Source organism: Prunus avium, chromosome 1 (assembly GCF_965620075.1).
Source record: "Prunus avium chromosome 1, drPruAviu1.hap1.1, whole genome shotgun sequence".
NCBI classification, from domain to species: Eukaryota; Viridiplantae; Streptophyta; class Magnoliopsida; order Rosales; family Rosaceae; genus Prunus; species Prunus avium.
The window spans coordinates 39,549,997-39,575,550 of record NC_142284.1 but is presented as its reverse complement, the minus strand read 5'-3'; the positions used below and the strand labels follow the sequence as shown (position 1 = coordinate 39,575,550).

The following is a 25,554-nucleotide window of genomic DNA, read 5'->3' as shown; positions in this document are numbered from 1 at the left end:
TTTCATTTCAATACTTCTCTAACTTTTCATTTAGTATTTACCGTCAAAGTCTATCAATTATTCCATGAAATGAAGGAGTAAAACTGTCTTTTTAGGAGTAAAATCATCTAAAAATAAAGAATAGAAATAACTAAAAAGAATATCACTGACTCCCTCTCTATGCTTTATCTCTCTCCCTTTCTCCCGCGCCCAGGTATCTCCCCATCCTCACCCCCAACCACCGGCTCCCCACCTGCTTCTTCACAAACTGAGCTTGTTGAGGCTTCAAATCCGAAATTGGCTTTTCCTTCTCTATCTTTCTCTGTTTTATTGACCCAGAAAAAGAAAAATATTTCTTTGTCTTCTGGGTTTGCTGTTTTCTCTATTTGTTCAGGGCTCTGCATATTTGCAAAGAGAACGTGTTTTTTGTTCGTCTTCTTGTTTTTTTTTTTTGGGTGTTTGAAGTTTTGTGGGCTTATGCTTAAAATGGCTCGGTTTCCTCCAGATCTGGATGATGGTGAACTATGGCTTCCCTATCATATTTTCCTTAACAAAGTAGCCTCCCCAACCTCCAAACTTAACCCCATTTTCTTTCCATGACGCCCTAGCTCAACACTTGGCTGCTCTTTCTTTCCTCACACAACGTCAATGCCTTTCAAAACCTCTGCTAAATATACCTTTGCAGGTTCTCTCTCTCACTCACACACAGAGCTAGCTTTCTTTTAGATTTGAAAGAGAAAACTCAAGCTTTCAATTTGGATCAAACAAGTTTCCCGTTACGCCTTCAATTGTATCATCAATTGGAAGGATGTGAACCTGGTTTCCGTACTTGACATCAGGGCAATGATGAATAGACACAACATCTCCAAGGCAAACCGTAAGATTAGCTCGCACAACTTTGTTCATTCTGATTTTCGGTTCATCGCATTCGTCGTCAGCAAGAGGAAGGACTCCTGAAGAAGCAGCAGAGCCAGAGAGCACCACCAAGGTTTGCGTTGGAGTTGGATGGGATATAAAAATACGATTTTACCCCTGAATTTAACGGCAAAATTGACAGACTTTGACGGTATGACCAATTTGATACTATGGAAAATTTGAGGACTATTGAAATGAAAATTTTAGTTGATTGACCAAAAATGAGACTGGAGCAAAAATTGGGGACCATTTCGTTCAATAACCCCAAATTATTATCTTCACCAAAAAGAAAAGCTTGAAGCTTTGGGGATTTTTCAGCTGCTCCTCATCCGCCGGACCCAAACCCAGAAACCCATTGAGAAAAATCCACCGATTTCCGATGGGTTTCAATGCCACAACCGCCGACGAAGATTCCGAGTCAAGCGTCCTCCTCCCCACCGTATCCACCACCATACCCAATAAAATCCCAAAGGACTCGTTCCACTTGGCCTACATCATCTACTTCACACTTGGTGCTGGCTACCTCCTCCCATGGAACGCTTTCATCACAGCCGTCGATTACTTCGCCTACCTCTACCCAGATGAAAGCGTGGACCGTATATTCGCCGTCGCGTACTTCGTGGTGGGCCTCGTCTGCCTCCTCATCATAATCTTCTACGCCCACAAGTCCGACGCTTATGTCCGGATCAATGTGGGTTTGGGCCTCTTCGTTGTTTGCCTGCTCATCGTGCCCCTCATGGATGTCTTTTACATCAAAGGTCGGGTCGGGTTGTACGACGGGTTTTACGTGACGGTTGCAACTGTTGCGCTTTCGGGTTTGGCTGATGCTTTGGTTCAAGGCTCGCTCATTGGGGCGGCTAGTGAGTTGCCCGAGACTTACATGCAAGCCGTTGTGGCTGGAACTGCTGGTTCAGGTAACTTCTGCCCTTTGGTTTGTTGGGGATAATTTCAGTTTATGGGTTTGGCTCTTTATTTGGTTTTGGTTTCTGGGTATGGCTTCGTTCTGTGAATTATAAGCGCTCAGAATTTGTTTTGGTAACTTTGTGGTGGTTGTGTAATAAATGCTGCTTTGAGTTGATTTTGGTATCAAAGAAAGGAAGCCCTTTTTTTAGAATGTTTTAAGATTTACAGCGTTTGTGGAATAAGTAGTTCTCTGTCAAAGTAAAAAAATGAAAAATTCATTGCTGACTAACAGACTAGAAAGCATAGAAATTTTGCTATTCTAGGTTTACTGATTATGTAAGTTCATCAAAGTTTCTCGAGGGATGCCTAAAATGTGTTTTCCCAAATTTTGGATTGATTGCAGGAGTCCTTGTTTCTGCTCTGAGGATCATAACTAAGGCTGTATATCCACAAAATGCTGATGGCCTGAGAAAAAGCGCAAACCTGTACTTCGCTGTCGGGATAGTAGTTATGGTCATATGCCTTGTTTTCTACAATGTGGCACCAAGGCTTCCAGTTATGAAGTACTATGCAGAGTTGAAGATTCAGGCTATAAATGAGGAGAAAGAAGAGAATGGTCCTTTGACTGTGTCCGTGTTGAGATCAACTTTGTGGCACGTAGTTGACAGAGTCAAGTGGTATGGATCTGGCATCGTTCTTATCTATGTTGTGACTTTGGCAATATTTCCAGGATATATTACTGAAGATGTGCACTCTCAGATTCTCAAGGATTGGTACCCAATCCTCCTTATTACAGGCTACAATGTGTTTGATCTTATTGGCAAGTCTCTGACTTCTGTATATCTCCTCGAAAATTCTAAGGTTGCGATCGGCGGCACAGTTATAAGATTGCTCTTCTTTCCTCTCTTCTATGGGTGCTTGCATGGCCCCAAATTCTTCCGAACAGAGATTCCAGTGACAATACTTACGTGCCTTTTGGGACTTACTAATGGCTACTTGACAAGTGTGTTGATGATTTTGGCCCCCAAGATCGTCCAATTACAGCATGCGGAGACTGCAGGGATTGTGATTGTGTTGTTCTTAGTTGTGGGTTTGGCTGTTGGTTCAGTTGTATCTTGGTTCTGGGTCATCTGAGTTTTGAGCAAATTTTATTACACCAGAAACTCCCAAACGTACTGCTGTTGCCAAGTCCCACTGTTGGGAGATGGGTTGGGTTGGGTTTGCTAGTACCCTCCTTTTGTAAAGCTGTTGTGTAACTTAACTGTTTGAAATATTGTAATTTTTTCCTTTTTCCAAAACATGGGTTATGAATTGTAAATGGTTGGTTCATCTGTCAATTTGTTCAGTTGAATTATGAATGTCTGGATGTGTTACTGGTTGTCATCAAGTTATAAACTTAAGTTCTAATTGGGCCCCTTGCTAGCTGTAGTTCTGGTTCCGTTCTCCCAATCCCTTTGTAGTGTTTCATCCACCACAACCAACAAGAGACCAGGGTTTATAGAGTCATTGCATTTCCAAATGAAATCCGGCTCCTAAAACGAACGCCAATGTCTATGAGAAAAACTTCCCTATCCTTGTTTCATTACACCTCTTTTGTCTCTCCTCATAATCACCCAATAACCCATCAATGGAGAGAGATAAAGTGCGGGGCAATGAAACAGGGATGGGAAAGTACTTCTCCATCTACTGACCTAGGTCCAAGTGCCTCACATAATACAAACCTGCACCTTACAAAATAATACACATGGGTTGGATGCATGTGCTTGGCGTTCTTAACAGCGAACACAGCTGTAATGGTCAGAGAGAATTCTCGTGATGCACTACAAAATATTATGCCCATAATGAAAGCGCCAAACATGAATACAAGTATTATTTTGGCAAAGAATTACCAACAGGACATCTAATAGATTCCAAAGCTACAAACAACCCACAAGAGGGATGAAGACAAAAACGGGTTTATTTGCTTATGGACTAAAACTGTACTTTGAAGCAATACAAACAGAAGAATATGGTTTAGCCTTGACAGCCATCTATGCTAATCCATCCTATGTAAGGAGTGAAACAAGGGAGAGGCCAATGGATGTATAATACTAACAAGACTCAGGTCTACAGCAACAAAAATACAACCCACAAACAAAACCGTCATGTTCACATTCATGCTCTTGTTCTTGAAGCAAGACCTGTCTCAACCTTCTTAATTTCAAAGATGAGCATCCTCCACATCTTGAGAACAAACATTTCGGCTTCCTCGTCTAAAATGGATTGAAGCAGCTGTAGCATGCGTTCTGCTCCCACATGTTCCTGAGTACTAGATACAATGTAATCTACCAGTGTGGTCTCTTCCTCTCCTAGAAACTCTGTAATCTTCTTTGAAATCCATGGTCTCATTCTCTCATGTAGTGCATGCTGTGAAAGTAGAAAACATCAAACACAGTTATGAGCAGTTATTAAACAATTACAATGAATAATTTTCACTCATATAGCCCAAGTTTAAACAAAAAATTTTAGAATTTTGGCCTAACGCATGCTTACCTTGTCATAAATAGCCCAATTTATTTCATATGAGAATAATTCCTCTTTCGTCTTCGGAATCATATCGATCAGTTGTTTTGCATCCAAAAGCTTTTTGTTATCCGTTGTCCTTGGTTTATCCAACCCATGTTCACGATCGGTATCACGGTCAGTCTTCTCCTTGTTCTCATCTCTAGTGCGATTAGTGTCATCATCATTCCTATCCCTATCCCGTTGGCTCGACCTATCATTAGCACGTCTATTTCTTTCCTTATCTGTATCTGGTTTCTCTTCCCTAGAACTAACATTTGAAATTCGCTTTGCGAATTCTGCAGCTGCAGCCAAATTTGATGGAGGCCCAGAAGCAGTTTGTTGGACAGCCTGCAGTTCTTCAGTTGAATAATCAATGGGAACCAGGGGCCTCATTTTTTTGTCCTTGTGTGCATCATCATCCTCCTCATTGAAAACAGAAGGAACAGCAGTACGTTTTCCAGACCCAACTAGACCAAAACCCAACCTTTTTGCTGGGGCACTGCCACTCTGCTGTGGTTCTGATGCATGAACTGATGTCATTGTTGACTCATCACCACTGTTACCATTCTGTAAAGTCCCATCACCTATGACATCAAGTCAAACCATATAAGAAAAAATGAAAACGAATGGGAAGATAAAAGGTTTATAAAAGCAATAAATAACTTCACAAGTAATTTTAGTTTACCCATATGATTCTCATGACCAGAATCACCCTCATCATTCTGTTCAGTGGCCTTATCTCTCAGTTCCACAAAGGATTCTTCCGCCAAAGCTGCTTGTTCGCTTCCATTAGCTACATGGACAGAGGAATCCCTCAATGCATCTCTTTCTTGCTGTAGCTGCTTTTCCTCATCGGCCCTCCTCTCGGCCTCGGCAATTTCTTCCTCTTCTTTCTGCCTGTCAGCCAAGTCATCTTCTTTCTCCCGTAGTCTCCTCTTTCTCTTCTCCTCCAGCGCACTCCTCCTCCACTTTTTTCTGGCATCTTCATCCTCATCATCTTCTTCATAGATTACCTCTTTCTTCCTCTTGCGTTCCCTTTCTTTCTCCCTCTCCTTCTCATACTGCCTTTGTTTCTCTTTCTCCCTTTCCCTATACTCCCATTCTTTGAGACATTTGTCATACTGATGCTCAGCATCCTCAATTTTTCTCCTTTGCTCCCTCTCCTTCCGTACCCGTTCTCGTTCTGTTTCTCTTTCATATCTTTCAATCTCACGCTCCTTTTCACGTTTCAGATCTCGCTCTTTGTCTCTACTCCTCCTATCTTGCTTTCTATTCCGGTCAGGTGAGCTTGTTTCAGGCCTATCCTGCTCACTTGTTGCTTTGTTGTCACTAGTTGTCTCTTCGTCATTTTTTTCTTCTGAAGCATCTGAAAATGATAATGACGACTATAACTATGACAACAAAACTGCCACTAAATAATTGACTCTAAATAACTTCATTGCTTATTAAGTACAAACTTCAATAATCACAAAACACTGTCCAGTATAATACTAGTTTCAAGTATGAGACTTTACCATTTCGCGTTATATCAACATCAGAGTCTCCATCCCTTGATTTAGCTGGCAGCTCTGAATTTGAATTCCCAGTGCCATTGCCAGGAGCTGGTGTGGGTGGTGGAGGGAGAGGTTTGGTTTTTAACCTCTCCTCTATCAAGCTTGTAAGCTTCTCCATAGCTTCGCGGTCAGCTTCTCTGTCTTCGTCAGTCACAATTCCAAAATTGGCAGCGTCATTTTCTTTGTTACTCGAATTACTATCCTCCTCCTTTGAGTCCAATACAGCAGGATTTGAAGGTACATTCTTTTCAACACCTAGTGCACTTTCATCCTCTTTCTCAGCTGCTTCAGCTTCTTTGAGCTTCTTTGAGTTTTCAGTTTTCTTCTCAACAAACCGCTCCAGATATTCTCTCGTTGCTTGGTTAACATTTAACTGTTAAGTTTACAACATCAGATATAGAAAAAACAAACATTAGCAAAACTGAGCGTGCAGTATGAAGAACATGATTACTAAGGAAAGGGAGTGTAAATTCCTGTTGCAACATAATGACAATGACAAAAAGACATAATGAAAAACAAAATATATAAACAAGGAATCAGGACATACCACAAGGTCCTGCCCGTCAATGTTAAATTTACTCAGAAGACGTAATGCACGAAGAACTCCTTCAGCAGATTCAAATTCGCAAAACCCAAACCCTCTAGGAGTCGCATCTGTAGGAACTTGAGTACATTTCCAACTCTTGACAGGTCCACATAACTTAACAAAATGTAAAACCATCACAAAGCAAAATATCATACACCAAAAACTGCAATGAAATTACTCATAAAATTTCGGTAACATAAAAGAACATAGTGGCAAAGTTGATAATGAAGGCAGAGATCACAATATTTGAAAGCACACCTGGAGGAGATATAACATAAAATCATTCTCCACGGTTGGTGGTATCTTCCCAACATAAACAGTGGTTTGTGGTTTCTCAGCTGGAGTAACACTAGGAAGAGTTGGCCTAATAACAGGGGGCATAATTGGGCGAACTCCAGGAATCCCAGGAACAGGGCCACGTGGTAAACCTGGAAGCGAACCAATTGCTCCTGGTGGACGCGGAGTAAATGCAGGCCGAAGCATTGCATGATATGGAGAAGGATAACGAGCAAGTCCTACAAAGAAAGAAACAAATATCTTGCAAATACATCAGATCACGTTTATTAACTGCATACCATGAAAACTAGGTGCACCCCAATTAAACAGATGTATCAAAAAACAATATGACAAGAAATGATTGATTTTTGTTACCACACATTAAAAGCATATTAGAGATGGCAGCACAGGCATGGCAACTACCACCAGCTGAACAGATAACCTGAAGGAAAAATTAAGAAATAGCATCGTGTTCATAAACCATGAATGAGTAAACTGTGCTTACCTTATGCAGCCACTTGGACCATAGTAGCCTTCTCGAGTAAAATAAAACCATCAACATCTCATGCATATAGAGGTTTATGAGAGTTGTATAATTTAGATATATTGATAGTTCAATTGATCATGGAGAGATAGCAGCAGGTGATGCAGCATGAGAACAACAGAAGATTAAAAAAAATACATAACAAGCATGCACAACATATAACACACACAAACACATGATTAGATGTTTAGATTTACAGATAAGTAGATTGCTTGATAGACAGATAGATAGATGAATGGATGATGGACATAAATAAATAAATATATATATATATATATGTGTGTATATATATATATCTATGGATAGTGAGACTGCAGTTGGAAGGATTGTGATACCTTAGAACACAAGGGCAATGAGCACTCAGTTGCAAACATGGTCTGCTTCTGGCAATTCATAAACCCATGAAAAGGGAAAGTATCCTTAAAACTACCAGAAAGGATCCTACTAAAATGAACACGACATAATAATAAAACTTTAGCATGACAAATTGAAAAGTAAAAGTTTCCAATTTGTGGGAATATTATTTAAATTTTGAACTCCATGACCAACTTGAGCTTACATAAAACTTTAGAATATGTGCATACCAAAAAAGGAGTTGTAGATGGGGAGTTCTCAAAGCAATATGAAGCAAGCCTTCCAACCTTTCTCACCGAATTCAATCAAGACACTGTAGGAGAAAACATCTTGTCATCGATACCCTTAATCTAACACACTGAATTTTTATTTTTTTTTACAAACTCCGAACTCTGCTCTAACAAACTCTTCCCACTACATTATACCATTAATCTTCATTTACTTGCTATCCATAAATTAGATGCAACAGCTCGATATGCTATTTAAAAGTAATTTACTTTTTCACTTTTTTCTAGACTGAGAAACAGAAAGCTTCATGCATTCAAGCAATGGAGCAAAATAAACTAAACAACTCAAAGAAAAATAACACCAAAGCAATTGCAATATGAGAACCACCATAATAGATACAGATAAGCAATAAACCAGTTTAAAAGACAATCGTATGCAACAATTACACTACGTAAATTAACGTAGGAGATGTACAGAGAAGCAAAAACCCACCAGGGAGAGGCATGGCGCCTTGAGGAGCACCAGTGGGCATGGCCGCGTATCCATTAGGCATCGGCGCGTACGCTCTCATGGGCTGCATCTGGTAATGCATCATATGCGGCGGCACCGACGACGGCGGGGGCACACCGGGAGCCATCGGAGACCCAGAGCTCACGCCGGGCGGCTGGACACCAGGGTTTTGATAATTCGGATTGGGCACGCCGGGGCTCGGTATTGGAGAGAACTGAGGAACCGGCCGAAACGACGGCGCCGACGGAGGTCCGGCACCGGAGACCTGTTGTGGCGCGTAGGAGATCGAAGGAGGCGGTGGCGGCAGTGGCAGAGACACCAGAGGCGGATTAGAATTAGGGTTTACGGGGATGGGGATTGATGACGATAATGGCGGTGGTGTGGAAGCGGGAACGGGATCCGGTTGGTTAGATTGGGGTTTGGGGGTATCGGATTGGGGATTGGATTCTAGGTTTGTTGCTGGAGAGGAAGGAGCGTCCGCCATGGCTACAACGCACGAGGTCTGAGAAAGAAAATGAAATCTTTGAATGGATTTCGGTATTTTTGTGCCCTAGGAGAGAGAGAGGGAGCAAGTGACACAGAAAGAAGAACTGGGGAGTTTATGTGCAACTATAGAGTTCGTGTTCCGAAAGAAGTAAATTTGTTTGCTTCGTGATACGCGTGTCGCCTTTGGAGTGGCCATAAAAATTTAAAAAGACCATACAGACCTTTGGTTTGTGATCTGCGCGGTCCCTCATTGGTGGAGACAGTTCTTTTGTTTTGATGTTTCTGTTGTGCCGTAATAGCCTGCTGTTTGTCGTAGATTACCAAATTATGCAATTTAGTGACGTCGTCTCTTTATCCTCCTTCTTAAATGCTAAAACGACCTACTTGCGCGCCGTTTTTCTTCTCTTTTGACCTTTCGTTTACTTTTTTTTTCAGTGCAAGAAAGCCTTTAAAGAAATTTTCACCTCAACCTCTACCACCACCACCACCAAACATAGTTAGCACATAAACTTTTAATATAATATTCATTTTAGTCATTATCAACATTTACAATAGTTTTATATGAAAATTTACCGATATCATGTCAATTTGAATCATTATCTACAATTACAACAGTTTTAGATTAAAATTTACCAAACGATTTTGACATTACTTTTTATACTAACAACACTTTAAAAACAGTGTTGATCAAACATGAAATTGCTTTACTTTATAGCTCATTATTTTCAAAGTACATCAGAAGCAGCTTTTTTAAAAAGTGATACACACAATACCATGGTGTCATAATGGTTCGAACCTCAGACCACTAGTATGTAAGTCAAGACCCTTTTTCTACTGGACTAAACTCTGTTGGCTTTCGTTTACTTTCTTTGATTTGTGATCATCATATCATTCCTTTATTGTTATCTCCCACCACATAACATGACAACATTGATTAGGCTTCATCACTAAGAGAAACACCATTGACAATTTAATTTAGGACTCATTTGCAATGCTTTTGTAGAAACCACAAGTTTTATAAATATATTAGAATGTAAATTTTCAATCCAAAATCAATTGGCAATGAGTAGAGAGACCCTTTTAAGCACTATTGCAAATGCATGCTACATAGTCTCAACTAAGGACTAAAATATCGATAATATTGACGAAATATCGAGGATATTATCGTTTTTTCGAGTCTATGATATTTTGGAACATCTCTGCATATAGTATAAGTATCAATAATATCGGAAAATATTGATGTCGATAATTTCTCTCACACTTCAACAACATTTGGCCAAAATATCGCTATAATATCGACAAAATTGAGATGATGAAGACGGTGAAAAATTTGAAGAGTTACTTACACTAACACACCCCCTTGAGGTTTTTTTTGTTTCACAAAAACCCCTCAGGTCTCAAAAATTACACGAACATCCCTTGAGGTTTTAGTTTGTTTTCATAAAACCCATTTTCGTTGATTTGTTTGTCCAAAAATTGATGATTACATTGAAAAAAAACTTATGCAAATGACAAAATTAACCTCAATGAAGTATATGCAACTGTATGGATTTTTTCATTCCGGCAGCTACAGATGGCCCTGGACTGCTGCAAAAAACAAATGGGTAAAATTGCCCCTTGTGTTTGAGTTTAAGAATCAGACCCTAAGGGTGCTTCGAAAGGGTTGTGGAGCCTTAGGAAACACCTTGGTCTCCTTCACCAACGAAACCAATAGTTGCTTATAGATAAATATATAGTTTGGCTTGAGAAGCTTGTGCCATGGAAACTAAGCATTCATGAGTTTAGCATTAAAGAGAGAAAGGGCTGTGATTTCCTATGAGAAACAGGGTTTTAAAGTAAGGGGAGAAGGGATTTCAAGAGAATTTGTTGTGGGGAGAGAGGAAGAGATGAGGCAAGAGAAGTGAGTGGTTTGAGCAATTTTCCAACATCTTGATGAAAGCTCTGTCAGGCTCTGGAAAAGCTTGCCAGAAGAGAAAATTGGAAGAGATGGAGGAATAGGGCTCGAAATTGAAGGGTTCTAGGGATGAGAGGTGATGCTTGCTCTCTCTAGATGTGGGGTGAGATAATGGGTAGGAGAAACCCCCTTTTTATAGCCGCTGGAAGCTCCTCCTTCCCAAGAAACTCTAATGGGTTCTCTCCAATTTTGCCCATTCTTTCCCTCCCTTTCTCTTCTCTTCCTTTGATTCATCCCCATTTTGTGAAATCTTCCTTAGTCCAAGCGCTCAAAGACAAGATTTTTGGAGGATCTAGAGCCTTCCCGCAGCTGTTCCAGTGGCAATATCCTATCTATGGTTATCACTTCTCCTTCTTTCCTCCCCTATTTAATGGCAAGAGCTGGTAAGTGAAGGAAATAGATAGCAGCGTTGGTCTGAAGGATGCTTTTTCTCCTAGCAACCTGTGCGCGCTAATACCCTTTGGTCTTTTGGATGGTCTGCCTTGAGGTTTGCCCTTGGTCATGTGATGGAGCCTGCTAGCAGCTTGTATACGTGAGTCACCCTTTGGCTTTTGTCATGGTTTTGTCTCCAGCCATGTGTTGGAGACTTCCAAATATTTTGTTGGTCATTTGGGCCTTCCTAAGGTAATGGGTTTGTCTACTAGGGAATGGGCCAACTTGCTAAAATGATGGACTATTTTTATTAAGGTGATGGGTCAATTTTCTAAGGTGATGGGCTCCTTTTTTCTCTCCTTTATGCTTACCCATATATTTGGGCAGAAGAAATGAGCTCGAGTTTTAAGGATCCCAAACAACTCAAAATTTCCATTTCTCGGCTCATCAATGGGCCTCATGAATGCTCATTACCATCCATACCACAACCCACTCAACAAGCCTCGAGCATTTGCATGGCTTGAGCACACTTAAGCTTGTAGCGTGGCTAGGTGTAAAATAATGATTTTTCGCTTGGCATGACATGTCGATTGGGGTGCTCGTGCTCGAAGGTTATGACGCTTTATGGGATAATTAGCATGGGTTCATAGAGTTAGTGCATTTTATAGGCTCGTTTCAATTATTAACGTGACAAATCACATATTTATTTGGCGTGACACGTGGATCATGACTCGTACAAGCGTGCATGATGGACTTTTGCGTGCCCAAATCGGGTCTCTTCTTAATAAGGTATTGAACTAGGCCGAGAATTTATTTGGGCCTCAACAACAATCTAAACTCAAAGGCCAACTTTGTCATTTGGAGATTTTTTTTTGTTGGTATAAAATCATCAATCTTTGGATGAAAAATCAATGAAAAGAAGTTTTGTGAAAACAATTATGGGTTAATTATAGTTTAGTACCCTATGGTTACACCCTTAAGGCATGTTAGTCCATATCTTTTCAATTTTAACAATCACATACCCCGGTCTTTGAAATTTGTTATAATGTGGTTCTGCCGTTAGGGTTTTTGTCAATTCTCTCTGTTAGTTGCCTACGTGGCACGGTGGGTCCCACATTTTTCAAATTTTTTAATTTTAAATTGATTAAAATACGAATAAAATATTAAAAACCAAAAAAATTAAAAAAATCTAAAAAATTAAAAAATTCTCTCTCTGTGTGTTCTCTCTCTGCAATGAACCCAGCTCTCTCTACCCTTTTCTCAATTTTTTACCGATGTCCAACAGCGCCGTTTGGATGTTCCCCTCCAAATCCTGATTCTCTTCTCTTCTCAACGTTGTCTCCACCAACCCTTTTGACAATGGCTTCGATTTGGGCTGCAACAGTGGCTTTCTCAGCTCCTTCCAGGGAAACCAACCTTCCAAGTCCTCTGCTTTGATGGGTTTCACAGCCATCAATTCTCAGTCTCAGATGGGTACTCCCAAATTGAGTTCGAGCGCCGAGGTCCCAACGACTCGGTTGCTGCCAGTGCCCAACAATGACATTGAGCTCGATGACGACTTTAGCCTTACGGGCTTCCAAGGCTTCGATGACTCTGGGGTGCTCAGCTACTCAACAAGGCTAAGCCACTGCGACCCCTTTACGTATTCCCTCCTGTGGGTGCTCATCCCACTCTCTTTCAGAAGCGAGCGGCGCTTCGTCAAAACTCTGCCGGTGACGGGACCGATAAATTGGGGAATTTGGAGATTTCGGGAACCGCCACCACCACTGCCGCTGGCTCCGCCGCCACCGAGAGAATAAGACAGTGTTGAAGAGGATGCGGGAGGGCTTAGGCTTCTTCTGGTGTCAAGAACAGAGTGGGCTCAATGTTGCCCACATAGCAATTCTCCTTGTTGCTGTTTTGATTCCACTTTTGCTAATGCTGCTACTGATTGTGGTGGTGGTGGAGATGTTGATTTTGCGGTGGCTGTGAATCTGAAATTGAAGAAGAGAAATCTAACACCCCCTTCCCTTGAAACTGCTCAAAGGGTAAGGGCATGGCCTTCATCTAACAAAATAAACACTGACCCAAATACACACAAACCAAAGAACCTAGCAACCTCCAGTTTTTTCAAGAGAGAGAGAGAGAGAGAGAGAGAGAGAGAGAGAGAGAGAGAGTTTTAATTTTTTGGTTTTAAATATTTTATTCATATTTTAATAAATTTAAAATTAAAAAATTTGAAAAATATGGGACCCATCGTGCCACGCAAGCAACTAACAGAGAGATTTGACAGAAACCCTAACGGCAGAACCACATTGTAACAAATTTCAAAGACCGGGGTATGTGATTGTTAAAATTGAAAAGATAGGGACTAACATGCCTTAAGGGTGTAACCATAGGGTACTAAACTGTAATTAACCCAACAATTAAAAACCTCAAGGGGTGTTCTTGTAATTTCTTAAACCTCAAGTAGTTTTGTGAAAAAGACGAAAACCTCAGGGGTTGTTAGTGTAAATAACTCAAATTTGAACCTTATAGGAACTCTATATGGTACTAAGTCACTCATGTATCTTACCATACAATGTATACAGTGTAAAATATTGTAGTAAATCATTATAAATAAATGATTATGGTGTGTTTAATCTTTTTTCATTAATTACAACATATTTTCTACACTCACAGTGTTTGTCAGCTCACTATATAATCAACTTAAATAAGTTAAACCCATCACGCAATGCATTTCCTTCCAAATTTTTTGTGATAAAGTAATAGATAATTGACTAAATAAACATTATCCAAAGTTTCAAGAAAAATTTCCAAGTTTTTCTTACAATTTTCGTGGTTTTTATTTAATTTTTATTGATATCGATAATTTCCCGACATTTCCATCGAAATTTCTGTGTTTTTGAACTACATATATTTATGAAACCATCGATATTTTAGACCTTAGTCTCAACAAACACACTAAATAGAGTATTTTTATGCCCAACATGTGTACAATTTATATTGACTAACGTAAGAGCATGTGAGACTGTTAGACCTTGACATAAATACCCAACTTTGATCATTAGAACCACGAACATATTTTGAAATTGGTAAAACTTGTCTTGAAGTTACCGAACCAACTTTTATTTGGGTTAGAATTAAGGTTCAACTTTTGGGGAAAAAAAAACTGCATAATAATACTTTGGCTTATTTGTTGAAATACCTCATGTGGTTTTCAAATCATCTCAATTTGGCCCCTCTTGAAATTTTAAAAGACGCAATCTCCCCTTTGAACTTCCATTCCGTGACTAAGGTTGCCCAATTGAATTAAACCAATATAAAAATATAAAAATGAATGTTGATATGAAGAAAATGGATTTGAAAAATATTTTGGCTTTTTCAATTGGGTTTGTGGGGCAGTGGGTTGGTGGAGCAGCTTCATTGGTAGGCTGGAATGTGGAGTGGCGGTTGTGGTTACGGAGTGGTGGGAGAGAGAGATGAGCAAGGACGAATCTAAAAAAATATCTTGTCTTTTGCTTCCCTTTGCAGTAGTTGGGTTGTCTTCCCTTTTCAATTTTTCATTTTCTTCTTCTTTTCTGAAGCAATGGAATGGGGAGGGGGGAAGTTGGTTGCTAGGTTTTTAATTTTTAATTTTTAAAGTTAATTTATTTTTAAACATTTAAAATAATTTCTCTAAGGAAAATTTTTGCATTTAAAAACTACCCATGCCACGTCAGCAGAATTAATGATTCGCTTATTTATTGTAATACCCCCTGAAACTTCAGTCAAATCTCACTTTACCCCTCCAAAGTTAAAATGACCCACTTAACCCTCTTGACCGTGGTTTCGTGTTCCACTTTACCCCCCATTCTTAACTCTGTTAAAAAGTTCTGTTAAAACGCTGATGTGGCACAAATAGAACCCAATGCCATGTGTAAAAAATAATAAAATATTTTATTTTAATAAATATAACAAATAGGAAAAAAAAAAAGTTTAGAAAATTATTACTTCTCTCCCCTCCCCTTCTCTCCCTCTTTCTTTCTCTGTACCCAACCCCCTCCCCAACAACTCCTCCCTATCTCTCTTTATCTATTCCTTTTTCTTTCTCTGTTCCGAGCTTCACCACCTTCACGACAGAGACCTTGAGATAGTACTTGATCCTAGAAACCATCCACCTATGCGCCTCCACCACCTCCAAGAACTGAATCACCTCAGACCTTGGTTCCTCCATACCCATTTGACAAAGCAAACAGGAGGAAGATTAAAAGGGCCAAAATCAGATTTTTCATTATTTTTGGTAGTTGTTTATGGGGGAAATTGGTGAATTGAGTTTATGGGTTTGAGTGTGAAGAACTGAAAGATTTTGTTATCGTCGAGGATGGGGATTGAATTTGAAAGAGAACTAGATAGATCTAGATGGGGAGAGAGAAAGAAAGGAAAAAAGGTTAAAAAAAAAAAAGGAATTACATTATTTTATTCCACTTTTTCGAACAAATTTTTTTTACATTCCACTTAAGGAAAAAAAAAGTGGGCTCTTCACATGATACATCAACATTTGTTGCAAAAAGACTAAAATAGCCATGACACGTGTTCGCACCACTTTGCAAAACCCAAGGGAGATGTCGTATAGCAGTGTAGCTCGGAAGTTCGAGTGTCGTATCCACAGAGAGCAGTGTAAAGAAAATAACAGAGATGAAAAAGAACAATTATGATTGAGAGGTAGATTTATGCAAGATTTGATTTAGAGAAAATTTAATTGATTAAAACACTAAGGCATTGGGGTTCCACTTTTAACATAAGCATGCAACTCTTAATAATTTGATTCACAAAATATTTTCCAATGTAGTTGTTCAAAATAATTAAAGCTCTTTTTAATTTCCTTTAGAAGTATTCTAAGCATAACTTGTACCATTGGCAACAAACTATCAAAAAATAATCTTCATCAAAATTCTATTAATCTTTAGTAATTTTCTTCTCTTTTAAAAGCATGAAAGTTTTTACTACACAATGGGAAAAACATGATTGAACCCATGAAATAGATTATCAAACATTCATCAATTAATTAAAAAGAAAACTACAAATTCCATTTGAACAAAAACTACAAATTCACATTAAAGCTTAAGTTTGGATCAAACTAATAAAAATTACACACTTATATTAAAAGCTTTCTCCCTAGCCTTAGCTAGGGAGTTAGTTCCCCATAATAAAATAAAACTAAAAACAGAAATTAAAACTTAGAAAGATATGGAGGAAGGAGAGAAAGCTCAAGTTGTGAGGCTTGGTGTGTTTTCCTTCTACGGCAACACTCTATTTATAGAGAATGGGAATTGCTCATGTTGCAACTTGCTTTGATTAAACTATTATTCCACCTTGCTACTACCAAGTGTTTCACCCGTCAATTGCCATCAAATGCTTCCATTACTTGTGTTGATGACTCCACTTTCTTTGTTTATTTCACTCTAGTGCTAGCAGCACCCTCCAAATCTTCATCCTCATTTGTTTGGCTACCACACTTCAATGCTTTTGTTTTATTTATATCAATGCCATCACCACTTCTTCATTCATTTATTTGTTTACTAACAACTTCCAATTGCATTTAATTGTTTGGAAGCTCCACCTAAAAAGAAGAATAAAAAGACTTTAAACAAAATTAACTAAAGCACTAACAATTTAAATTTAGGGATAACAAATGTAATAATTATGTGCTCATCAACACGTCATAAAAACTGACAGAGTTATTAATGGAGATAACAGTGGGGGGTAAAGTAGAATACGAAACCACAGTCAAGGGGGTTAAGTGGGTCATTTTAACTTTAGAGGGGTAAAGTGAGATTTAACTAAAGTTTCAAGGGGTACTACAGTAAATAAGCCATAATGATTTTCATGTGAAAACTAATGGAATGAGACAACCTTGGTCATGGAATGGAAGTTTAGGGGGAATATTGAGTCATTTAAAATGTCTGGGAGCAAACTGAGACAATTTGGAAACCACATGGGGTATTTCAACAAATAAACCTAATATTTTTAAAAACAAAAATGAGGAGTGATTATTGAATTAGAATCATGAACTGGTTAACCACAAGGTGTGGTACAGCTGACAAACTGCCACCTCCAGCTATCGAGCTACCTAGTGCCTCAATGACAGGGGTTCGAAACTCTTTCGAAGCACTTTGTGGCCAGTGTCAAGCTGAAACCCGAGTGAGGATTAATCCCACTCTTCAGGTGTGGGGACACCTCATGGTATTTACCCAAAAAAAATCATGAACTGGGCCAGCCCACAATAAATGGAATGGGCTCATGGGAAATGCTTACGATTTTAGGGTTTAGTAGGCAGGACTAAAATTTAGGCCATTTTAATTCCCAGATGACCTGGACCAGAAGGGGCGAAACTCAAACTTCGTGTCGTGAAAATGAAAATGATGAAGACGAACCCAATTTTGGGGTGATAGTAAAGATGAAACAGAAACGCATAAATGGTGTGTCATCCTCTGTGTGCTGACCTCAATATTACCAAAAGACTAAAAAGAACAAGACTTTACTGACTTAACAGTCCCAAATACGAGAGAGAGAGAGAGAGAGAGAGGGAGGCAGTGAGTTTGTGAGAGAATCACAATCACACAGAGAGAGAGAGAGAGAGAGAGAGAGAGTGAGTTTCAGAGAGCCCTCATTTTTGGGCTTTCACATTCCATGCATGGAAGAAGAGAAGGGTAAGAAGGGGGGGATTGATATTGACTGGAACAACGTCTTGGACTCTCGCGATGACCATTGCGACCCACTGGAGAGAGTGGCCGTGCCGGAGCCCAAGCCAAAGACCTCCACTGCCGACGAGCCACCTAAGCAGTCTGGAATGGGTGACGATCAGCAGCGAGATCGTTTATACGAGGACATGCCCGATTCCGAGCTCGATGATTCGATTCGTCGGAACAAGCTTACTCAGCAGAAGATGGCCCACAGATTGCCTGACAAAGGCGAAAAGCTCCAAATTGCTCTTAAGCGAATGGAGGACGAATGGGAGCGACGGAGGAAACTAAGACGGGACGGGACGGTGCGTTTTGGGTTGCTTAGACTTTGATTCTTCTGCTTTGCTTGCTTTTTGTGTAGAGTTTAAAGATTTTTGGCTGGCCGTACCTTATGTTCTGTTTGGTTTCCCAGAAATGGAGGAAAAATTGAGCGGAAAGTTTTAATTTTGGGTTTATTTTTTGGCTGCTGGTTTGTGCCGGTACTCACTAAATTAAGATGATACGTTTGCAAAGGTTTATGGGCTGAGTTTTGTCATTGTAAAAGACTGATGCTTTTTTGGATTACTTCGTCTTATTGGAGCCTCATTTGTGGTTTTATATCAATTCTGCTTCATGGTAATCAGAGTTCTCAATGTTCATGTAAAGCATTTATCAAACTGGGTTCTGACTCCATCTCGTTTTCATTGAATAGGGTACTGGTAAGTGGGAGAAGCCCACACAAGCCGTGATCTCTAGAAATATAGGTAAGGTCATTCATGGATATCTTCTTTTAACTAGAATTATAGGTTGCATTTAATTTGCTACTGTTCTATTGCAAATCTCATTATATGTTTTTCAGAACTCCTGTTTAAGAAACCTTAATGTGACTTTTAGGTGCTTCTATTGGCTCCAGAGAGGAGGCTTCATTCGCTTCCCTTTTTAAACGAAAGCTGGAAGAAAATGTAATGAGCTCCATTTAGCTTTATAATTTTTTAAGTGGCCTCTAAAGTTGGAATACAATCACTTCATTCTTAATCTATTATGCAGTCAGATTCTAGGACAGCCAGTGAATATCATGGAGAATCATCTTTACATCCCTGTAACCGTCAGAACATGAAAAACAATGGAGAGTTATTGCAAAAGGGAGGACATAAAGGTCGTTCTTCATCAAGATTTTTGCGTCGTCAATGCCCTAGCAATTTCTATCATAAAAGAGATAAATGCTCTCTTTCAAATGGTGATCATAAAGGCATGGATTCTTCCCCTTATCCACTTCGCCACTGTGGGGAGAACATGTCTAGTTGTGCCACAAGGTAACATTCCTATATGCTTCTTTTAGCAGGCTTGAATAGCTAATGACTAATACCCCTTTAGTTTGATAATTTGTATTTCTTAAATATATATATATATATTTTTTTTTTTCTGGCAGGAATGATGCTTCTCAAGTAAATGGTTTGAGGCCTAGGAAGGTACAAGATCTTGTGTTATATTTCATTCTGCAATTTATCTCTTGTCACCTCCTTTTCAGTTGGAAACTACTGTTATTATTCAGAAGTTGTCTTGGTGGGTGAAGTTTTTTCCACAATTGGATGTATTTCGGTGTGATCAGGGGACCGTGTGTCCTGCCTCAGGGTTTATCCTTTCACTTCCAGTCTTTCTACATTTAGTAATCAGATCCATAGTTTTCATGATTATAACAGGCTCAGAACATTGTTGTTGTGGATGACGAGGAAACTCAGTCTATGGACACGACAGAGGAAGCAGAAGAACTTCCTGAATGGTATCTAGAATTTCAATTTTTTTTTTCACCACGTTTCAGACTTAACCAATATGAAGTTATTATCAACAATAACCTGTCTACCTTGGCTCTTTTTCCAGCATGAAAGAGACGAAGATCTACTACCCATCAAGGTACATAATTTCTTTGTGGATGATGCAAGGAAACCTCTTTGAATGTTGAGGATTTAGAGTACTATTGTTCATCCCGTGCTTCATTTATTTATTTTATTCAGAAGAGATCCAGAATCTGTAGAAATTTGTTATGCGGACATCAAGTGCCTTGATCCTGGATGCTACTTGACATCGACTATTATGAACTTCTACATCCGGTAAACTTAATTAGAACCATAAATGCCTATTTGCTGGACAAAATAATGGAAACGTATATTCCTTTCTTTAACGTTGAATTTGTTTTCCTCATTTAGTAAAAGTACACATGTATCTCTTTTCCCATATCACATATGTGCTGTTGTAATATCTGAAGGCAATGTGTGGAGTAATTTCTCCCCTTGATAATGATTTCTCTGGATGTGTTTGGCACTATCAAGTTTAAATACTTACTCACTTGTGGGATCTTTTGACTAGATATCTACAGCAACAAGCATCCTCAAAGGACAGGGGAATATTCGACTGCCATTTCTTTAATACATTTTTTTACGAGAAGCTCAAAGAGGCTGTTGCATATAAGGTAATTGTTTATCTTGTTCTATCTTCTGTGGTTGATATTTCTTTTTTAAAAATTGGGGTAGTTGTTAGAACTTCAGAATCCGTTATATGTATAAAAAAATGGTCGCCTATATGGCTGAGACTTTGTAAGTTTTAAGAGAGTAAGACAACTATTCTTACCATATTATCTCTTTCTAGTTTCATAAACAGTGGAACATATGTGGCATCGTTTGAGTTATGCACTTTTTGGCAGTGACATTTAAAAGTTATTCAAAGAAGAGCTTACCTTCTCTCTCTCTCTCTCTCTCTCTCTCTCTCTCTCTCTCTCTCTCTCTCTCTCTCTCTTTCTTTTCTTTTTTTTAAATTACTTATTTGAACATTTTTTATGCAGTGGCTACATCATTCCCACTTTTCCCCTGCTTATTTTCTGTCTCATTTTCCTTGTACTATGTAGGGGAACGACAAGGATAAACTTTTTGGTAAGTTTAGAAGGTGGTGGAAGGGTGTTAATATATTCCAGAAGGCATATTTACTTATTCCGATTCATGAAGAGTAAGTCTCTCTCTCCCTCTCTCTCTTGTTACTCCTAAGAATATATGCTTGTAGTTGTCAGATTGTGCATGGGTAGATAAACGGTGGCGGATGCCCATGGAAAAAACTTGTTAGAAAGGTCATACTCGGATAAAGTATTTGACATCTATACATGCACAATTGCTTTTTCTTCAATTGTTACTTGATATAGTATGAGAGATGAAATGCTGGAAACTGTGTCTGGAATTTTTTTTAATTCCAGCGTGCATTTTCTTTATAAATACTTAGCATATCGTAGGTTATTACTTTCGTGGCCAGACTTGCAATTATACACAAGAAGCTTGTCTTAGATATATTTCTACTTGCCACTATCCGAACGAGGCTCACAAGAATGTGGTACAAGCCATAATCTGGCAATCAGATGAATAATATTGTATTAATCTTGGTAGGAGTAATCAGATTTAGGTCTCAGGCGTGGTTAGTTGACTTGACTGCGTTGCTGAGGACAGATGATTTTTCATTTAGTTTCTACCTGTGTTGTATTAGGCCGGATATATACTGTGTCTAACTTTGGTGATGCTGGGTTGATGTGGGTGACTTTTGTAATTGGGTGATTGGTAACAAACACAAAATGAATTTAGAAAGAGAAAACATTCGAGAAAAAAAGGACTTCTATAAATGAGTGGTTAAATATATTAATATTCATCAATTTTAAATGCTTTGATAAACTGATCTGGTGAAAATTAGCAATACCTCTAGAAGAATAAAGGAATTAGACCAAATATTTGGACATTTTAGTATGCGACTGTTAATTGTTTATTTAAACTGTAAATATGCATTCACTTTGTGTAATATGGACCTATTACATTTGCTACATATTCACTATACATGTGTTGTGTTGTTAGAGAAAGCTCATGTATTTTTTTCTTTAATTAAATGCGCAACGTCAAAATTTTGTCGTGGAACTCTCTTTAATTATCATGGTATGCTTTCTGTGTCCCACAGCTCATACCTTCTTTGACTTAAATTACCAAACATTTGACTTTATTATGGTATTTGACATGTCCAGTGTACATTGGAGTCTAGTGATTATTTGTATCCCTGACAAGGAAGAAGAATCTGGACCAATTGTACTTCATTTAGATTCCTTAGGAGTCCATTCTCCCAGATCAGTTTTTCAAAATATTAAAAGGTGAGACAAAAGATGCCCTTCCTGACTCGTTGAGATATAATTTTATCATATATTTTCTGCCTGCTAGGTTATTTTCAATTAGTCATCACTGGTGGATTTGATACTGATGTGCTATGTAGCTATTTGAAAGAAGAATGGAACTATTTGGATCAAGAAGTCGCCGTTTCAGATATTCCTATTTCAGACAGTATATGGAACCAACTTCCCAATAAAATTGAAGAGAAAAAACTTGCGGTACATTTTGTCCTCACATGCTTCAAATTTAAATGTTAAGATGCCATTAATACTATTTTGAACTGTTTTTATGCCCCATATTACATATCCAATTTGCATATAATTATCAGAATTGCCATGAAATATGCCTTATTCTTACTCCACGAAAGACACATATTCTTGAGTTTTGTTCCTCCAAATACTTCTGTTTCACTTGTGTTTTCAACTTAAGATGTTTGCATTAGAAGCTTTCTAGTCTTTCAACCAATTGAATCTGTTGACGTTGGACGACCAATATTTAGATTGTTTTCTGGTTTCTGTGTGCAGTCTACAAGTATATCTAATTTCTGACAAGTGTTGTGTTAAAATTGTATAACATCATAAAGCTCTTAGAAATTTAGTGTGCCTTGTAAGTTGGAATGGTTGGTAACTGTCGAATGGTACCCAGCTATCACAAAACGAGGGGACTGTTGGGCTTGAGTGTGTAGCCTTACTTGGTTGGTTTGAAGCTTACCTCTTTTGGTATCTCCTACCAGGTGCCCCAACAGAGAAATGAGTATGATTGTGGTCTCTTTGTACTTTTCTTCATGGAGCGATTCATTGAAGAGGCTCCTCAAAGGCTGCAAAGGAAAAATTTAGCAATGGTACAGGGTTCTTGTGTTCTCAACCTCTCCTTAAAAAGAAAAGCAATGATCTTAGACATGTTTTTTTTTTTTTCTCTTTCCATATGGCTGTGTTTCTTATGACCTTTCCTTGATTAATTATTTTGAATTCTCAGTTTGGCAAGCGGTGGTTCAAACCTGAAGAGGCTTCCAGTTTGAGAATGAAAATCCGGAAGCTACTCATACAAGAATTTCGAGATGCACATTAGGTTAATTGCTCTAAAGAATCTTCTCCACAGTCTGGTGCTTCTGAAGAATGAATTGGTAAATGGATCCTGACTGAATCTGGTGTAAATGTGGCAACCAATGCTGCATTAAATCAGGTGTTCATCCATGTATAGCTCAAACAGCTGTCTAAATGATCTTTTGAGTTTAGAATTGTATAGCCTGGAAAATTGGTTTTAAATGCCATTTTAACGAGAGGGAGGATACCAGTTTGCCCAGGACAAGGCGTACATCTTAGTCATTTACGTTACTGACCATTCTTGGTGAGTTAGCATGATGCTTCATCAACTGTATAGTAGGAAAGAAAATTAGGGCTAAAAGTCATGGCGGACTTCTTAAGCTAATGTTCACAATTTACATTGTATGTTAACGAGTGAAGCTGTCTTTTTGAAGTGATTTCCGCCATTTACTTAGTTATAATCTCTCTTTTAGCGTGTTTTTGTCCTTGTTCTGTCTTTCATTTTCACTTCACTTTAATTTTCACTTGCGTTTGTGCTGATGAAACTTAAATGATAAACATTATCAATCAATTTTTGTCATTTTTTTTGGGATCAAACTGAAATCAGCTTCATGTTGACTGTTTAAAATACATCCAGCACAATCAGAGGACTAGAGGAGTAAATTAGTGGCCTCGTTAAAACCTTGTCATAAAAAACCTCTAGAAGGAGGAAAATCCGGTCAAGGAAAGAGTACCACACTCCTTTCTTTTGTCATTTAATTCAGCAATCTCAACTTAAGTAATACTCCCTTCTTTTGTCATTTAATTCAGCAATCTCAACTTAATTAATACGTTGAAATGAGTCTGTTAGCGTCTTGAGCCGAAGAAGCTGAAGCAACCCGAAGGAGCACTGTTTGACGTGTTAATTGCCTCTAGCATGGAAACAAAATCCTCCATTTCTGGCCTTCTCTTGGGTTTTCCATCCCAGCACTGTTTCACACTTTATAAACAACAGCTGAAGTCAATTCGGAGAATGTGATGTTAAGGGTAGGGCATATCGCAGCAATACATTTCCCACAAGCAAATCCCAAAGCTATAAACAACAGCCGAAGTCAATTCGGAGAATGTGATGTTAAGGGTAGGGCATATCGCAGCAATACATCTCCCACAAGAAAATCCCAAAGCTATAAACGTCGCATTTTCTGTTGTAGGGTTTACTTTCCAAGACCTGCATCATCATCATCATCATATCATCCAATCAGAACATTTGGTACTGATCAGATTGCTGCAATTAATATATAATTTAAAGTCTAGGGCAAGCCTTTAAAATCTAAGTAGATAAAAAAGAAAGTGAATTAATTGATACCTCAGGGGCCATGTATCCAGGGGTTCCCGTGTAGCCTGTCATCTCTGCTAACTTTGAAGCCTAAACACGAGCAACTCCAAAGTCTGCTATCTTCACCCTACCATCCACATTTTCCGTCTTGGAGTGCAAATAAATCAATCTGCATGCAAACACATACATACATATATCATTAGTAATAGTATACTTGCATATATAATATATGTTGAAAAATATATGGTATAAACGTATGTATTATTACAGTATTACTTAGGTGCAGGGAGAGAAATCAACAAAGACAAATAACATATGCAGGAAAAGAGAGATACCCTTTAGCAAGATCAACTGCCAACCGTTTAACTGTCTTGAGAGGCAACTTCTTTTTCCGGTGTTGGATGAGGAAGGCTTTTAGGGTTCCTCCAGAAAGATACTCAGTAATAACAGAGGCAGAGTCGGTATCTGTTGTGGCTCCAATACACTAATCACCAAGAAAATTAAAGAAAAAGAATTAATAACAAATAAAGATAAAAATATTTGAGAGTAGACAGAAGAACGAAAAGCAAAAACAAATAACCATTGTCGTAGTACCTTAGTTATGTTAGGATGATCAAGCTTATGCCAAATAGAAACCTCCTGCCTAAAATCTTTCTTCAAAGAAGCTATTTCAGATTTTGTTCGGCCGTCTTCTCCACACTCCATCACTTCGACTGTATAATCAGGAAAAAATAAAGAAAAAAGATACACCTTCGGTGAAGTTTGACAAAATTGTGCGCGCACACACACACACATATATATATATATATATATACATGAATTTGCGCATGTAAACATAGACATAATCACCGCACCTGCAACTTCTTGTCCATCATAGATGCCTTTATGCACAGACTCGAAGCCTCCACCGGCAAAAACTTGTTTCACGACAAGTTTCTCTAGAATGATCATTTGCCATTCTTCTTGAGGAGTTTCTTTGGTCGCCATGGCTCTCATGTTGATGACTTTGTTGCTTTCTTCATCATGCAACTCTTTCTTCTTCTTCATAGAGTACAGTCGGTGGAGATTCTCTAACTTTTCGTCCAAACTTTTCACGTCAATCTTGGGTGCCATTGCCAATGCCAT

General features: G+C 38.7%; 3 protein-coding genes and 1 pseudogene across 4 annotated transcripts; 2 read left to right on the top strand and 2 right to left on the bottom strand.

Annotated features, from left to right (window-relative positions):
• Positions 1 to 198: 198 nt before the first annotated feature.
• Positions 199 to 3,134, top strand: ENT1 (equilibrative nucleotide transporter 1). The gene is made up of 2 exons (XM_021954090.2): positions 199 to 1,808; positions 2,201 to 3,134. Exons 1-2 carry the CDS (start codon positions 1,274 to 1,276, stop codon positions 2,929 to 2,931), a joined length of 1,266 nt encoding a protein of 421 aa, XP_021809782.1. The 5' UTR covers positions 199 to 1,273; the 3' UTR covers positions 2,932 to 3,134.
• A 602-nt stretch (positions 3,135 to 3,736) lies between these two features.
• On the bottom strand, positions 3,737 to 9,010 carry LOC110753185 (splicing factor PWI domain-containing protein / RNA recognition motif (RRM)-containing protein). Of its 2 annotated transcripts, none has more exons than XM_021954018.2 (7): positions 8,375 to 9,010; positions 6,739 to 6,995; positions 6,442 to 6,594; positions 5,856 to 6,267; positions 5,027 to 5,707; positions 4,330 to 4,925; positions 3,737 to 4,203 (listed from the first exon to the last, which is right to left on the bottom strand). In XM_021954018.2, exons 1-7 carry the CDS (start codon positions 8,874 to 8,876, stop codon positions 3,952 to 3,954), a joined length of 2,853 nt encoding a protein of 950 aa, XP_021809710.1. In that variant the 5' UTR covers positions 8,877 to 9,010; the 3' UTR covers positions 3,737 to 3,951. The 2 variants fall into 2 exon arrangements, with proteins under 2 accessions (XP_021809710.1, XP_088102556.1); XM_088246430.1 differs by lacking the exon at positions 8,375 to 9,010 and adding an exon at positions 7,885 to 7,967.
• Positions 9,011 to 17,564: 8,554 nt separating this feature from the next.
• On the top strand, positions 17,565 to 23,547 carry LOC110753238 (ubiquitin-like-specific protease 1D). The gene is made up of 14 exons (XM_021954095.2): positions 17,565 to 18,213; positions 18,600 to 18,651; positions 18,782 to 18,849; positions 18,935 to 19,200; positions 19,317 to 19,356; positions 19,588 to 19,667; positions 19,766 to 19,798; positions 19,900 to 19,995; positions 20,252 to 20,354; positions 20,787 to 20,884; positions 21,933 to 22,055; positions 22,175 to 22,289; positions 22,805 to 22,912; positions 23,047 to 23,547. Exons 1-14 carry the CDS (start codon positions 17,860 to 17,862, stop codon positions 23,137 to 23,139), a joined length of 1,629 nt encoding a protein of 542 aa, XP_021809787.1. The 5' UTR covers positions 17,565 to 17,859; the 3' UTR covers positions 23,140 to 23,547.
• Positions 23,548 to 23,960: 413 nt separating this feature from the next.
• LOC110753212 (serine/threonine-protein kinase 52-like) lies at positions 23,961 to 25,554 on the bottom strand (annotated as a pseudogene).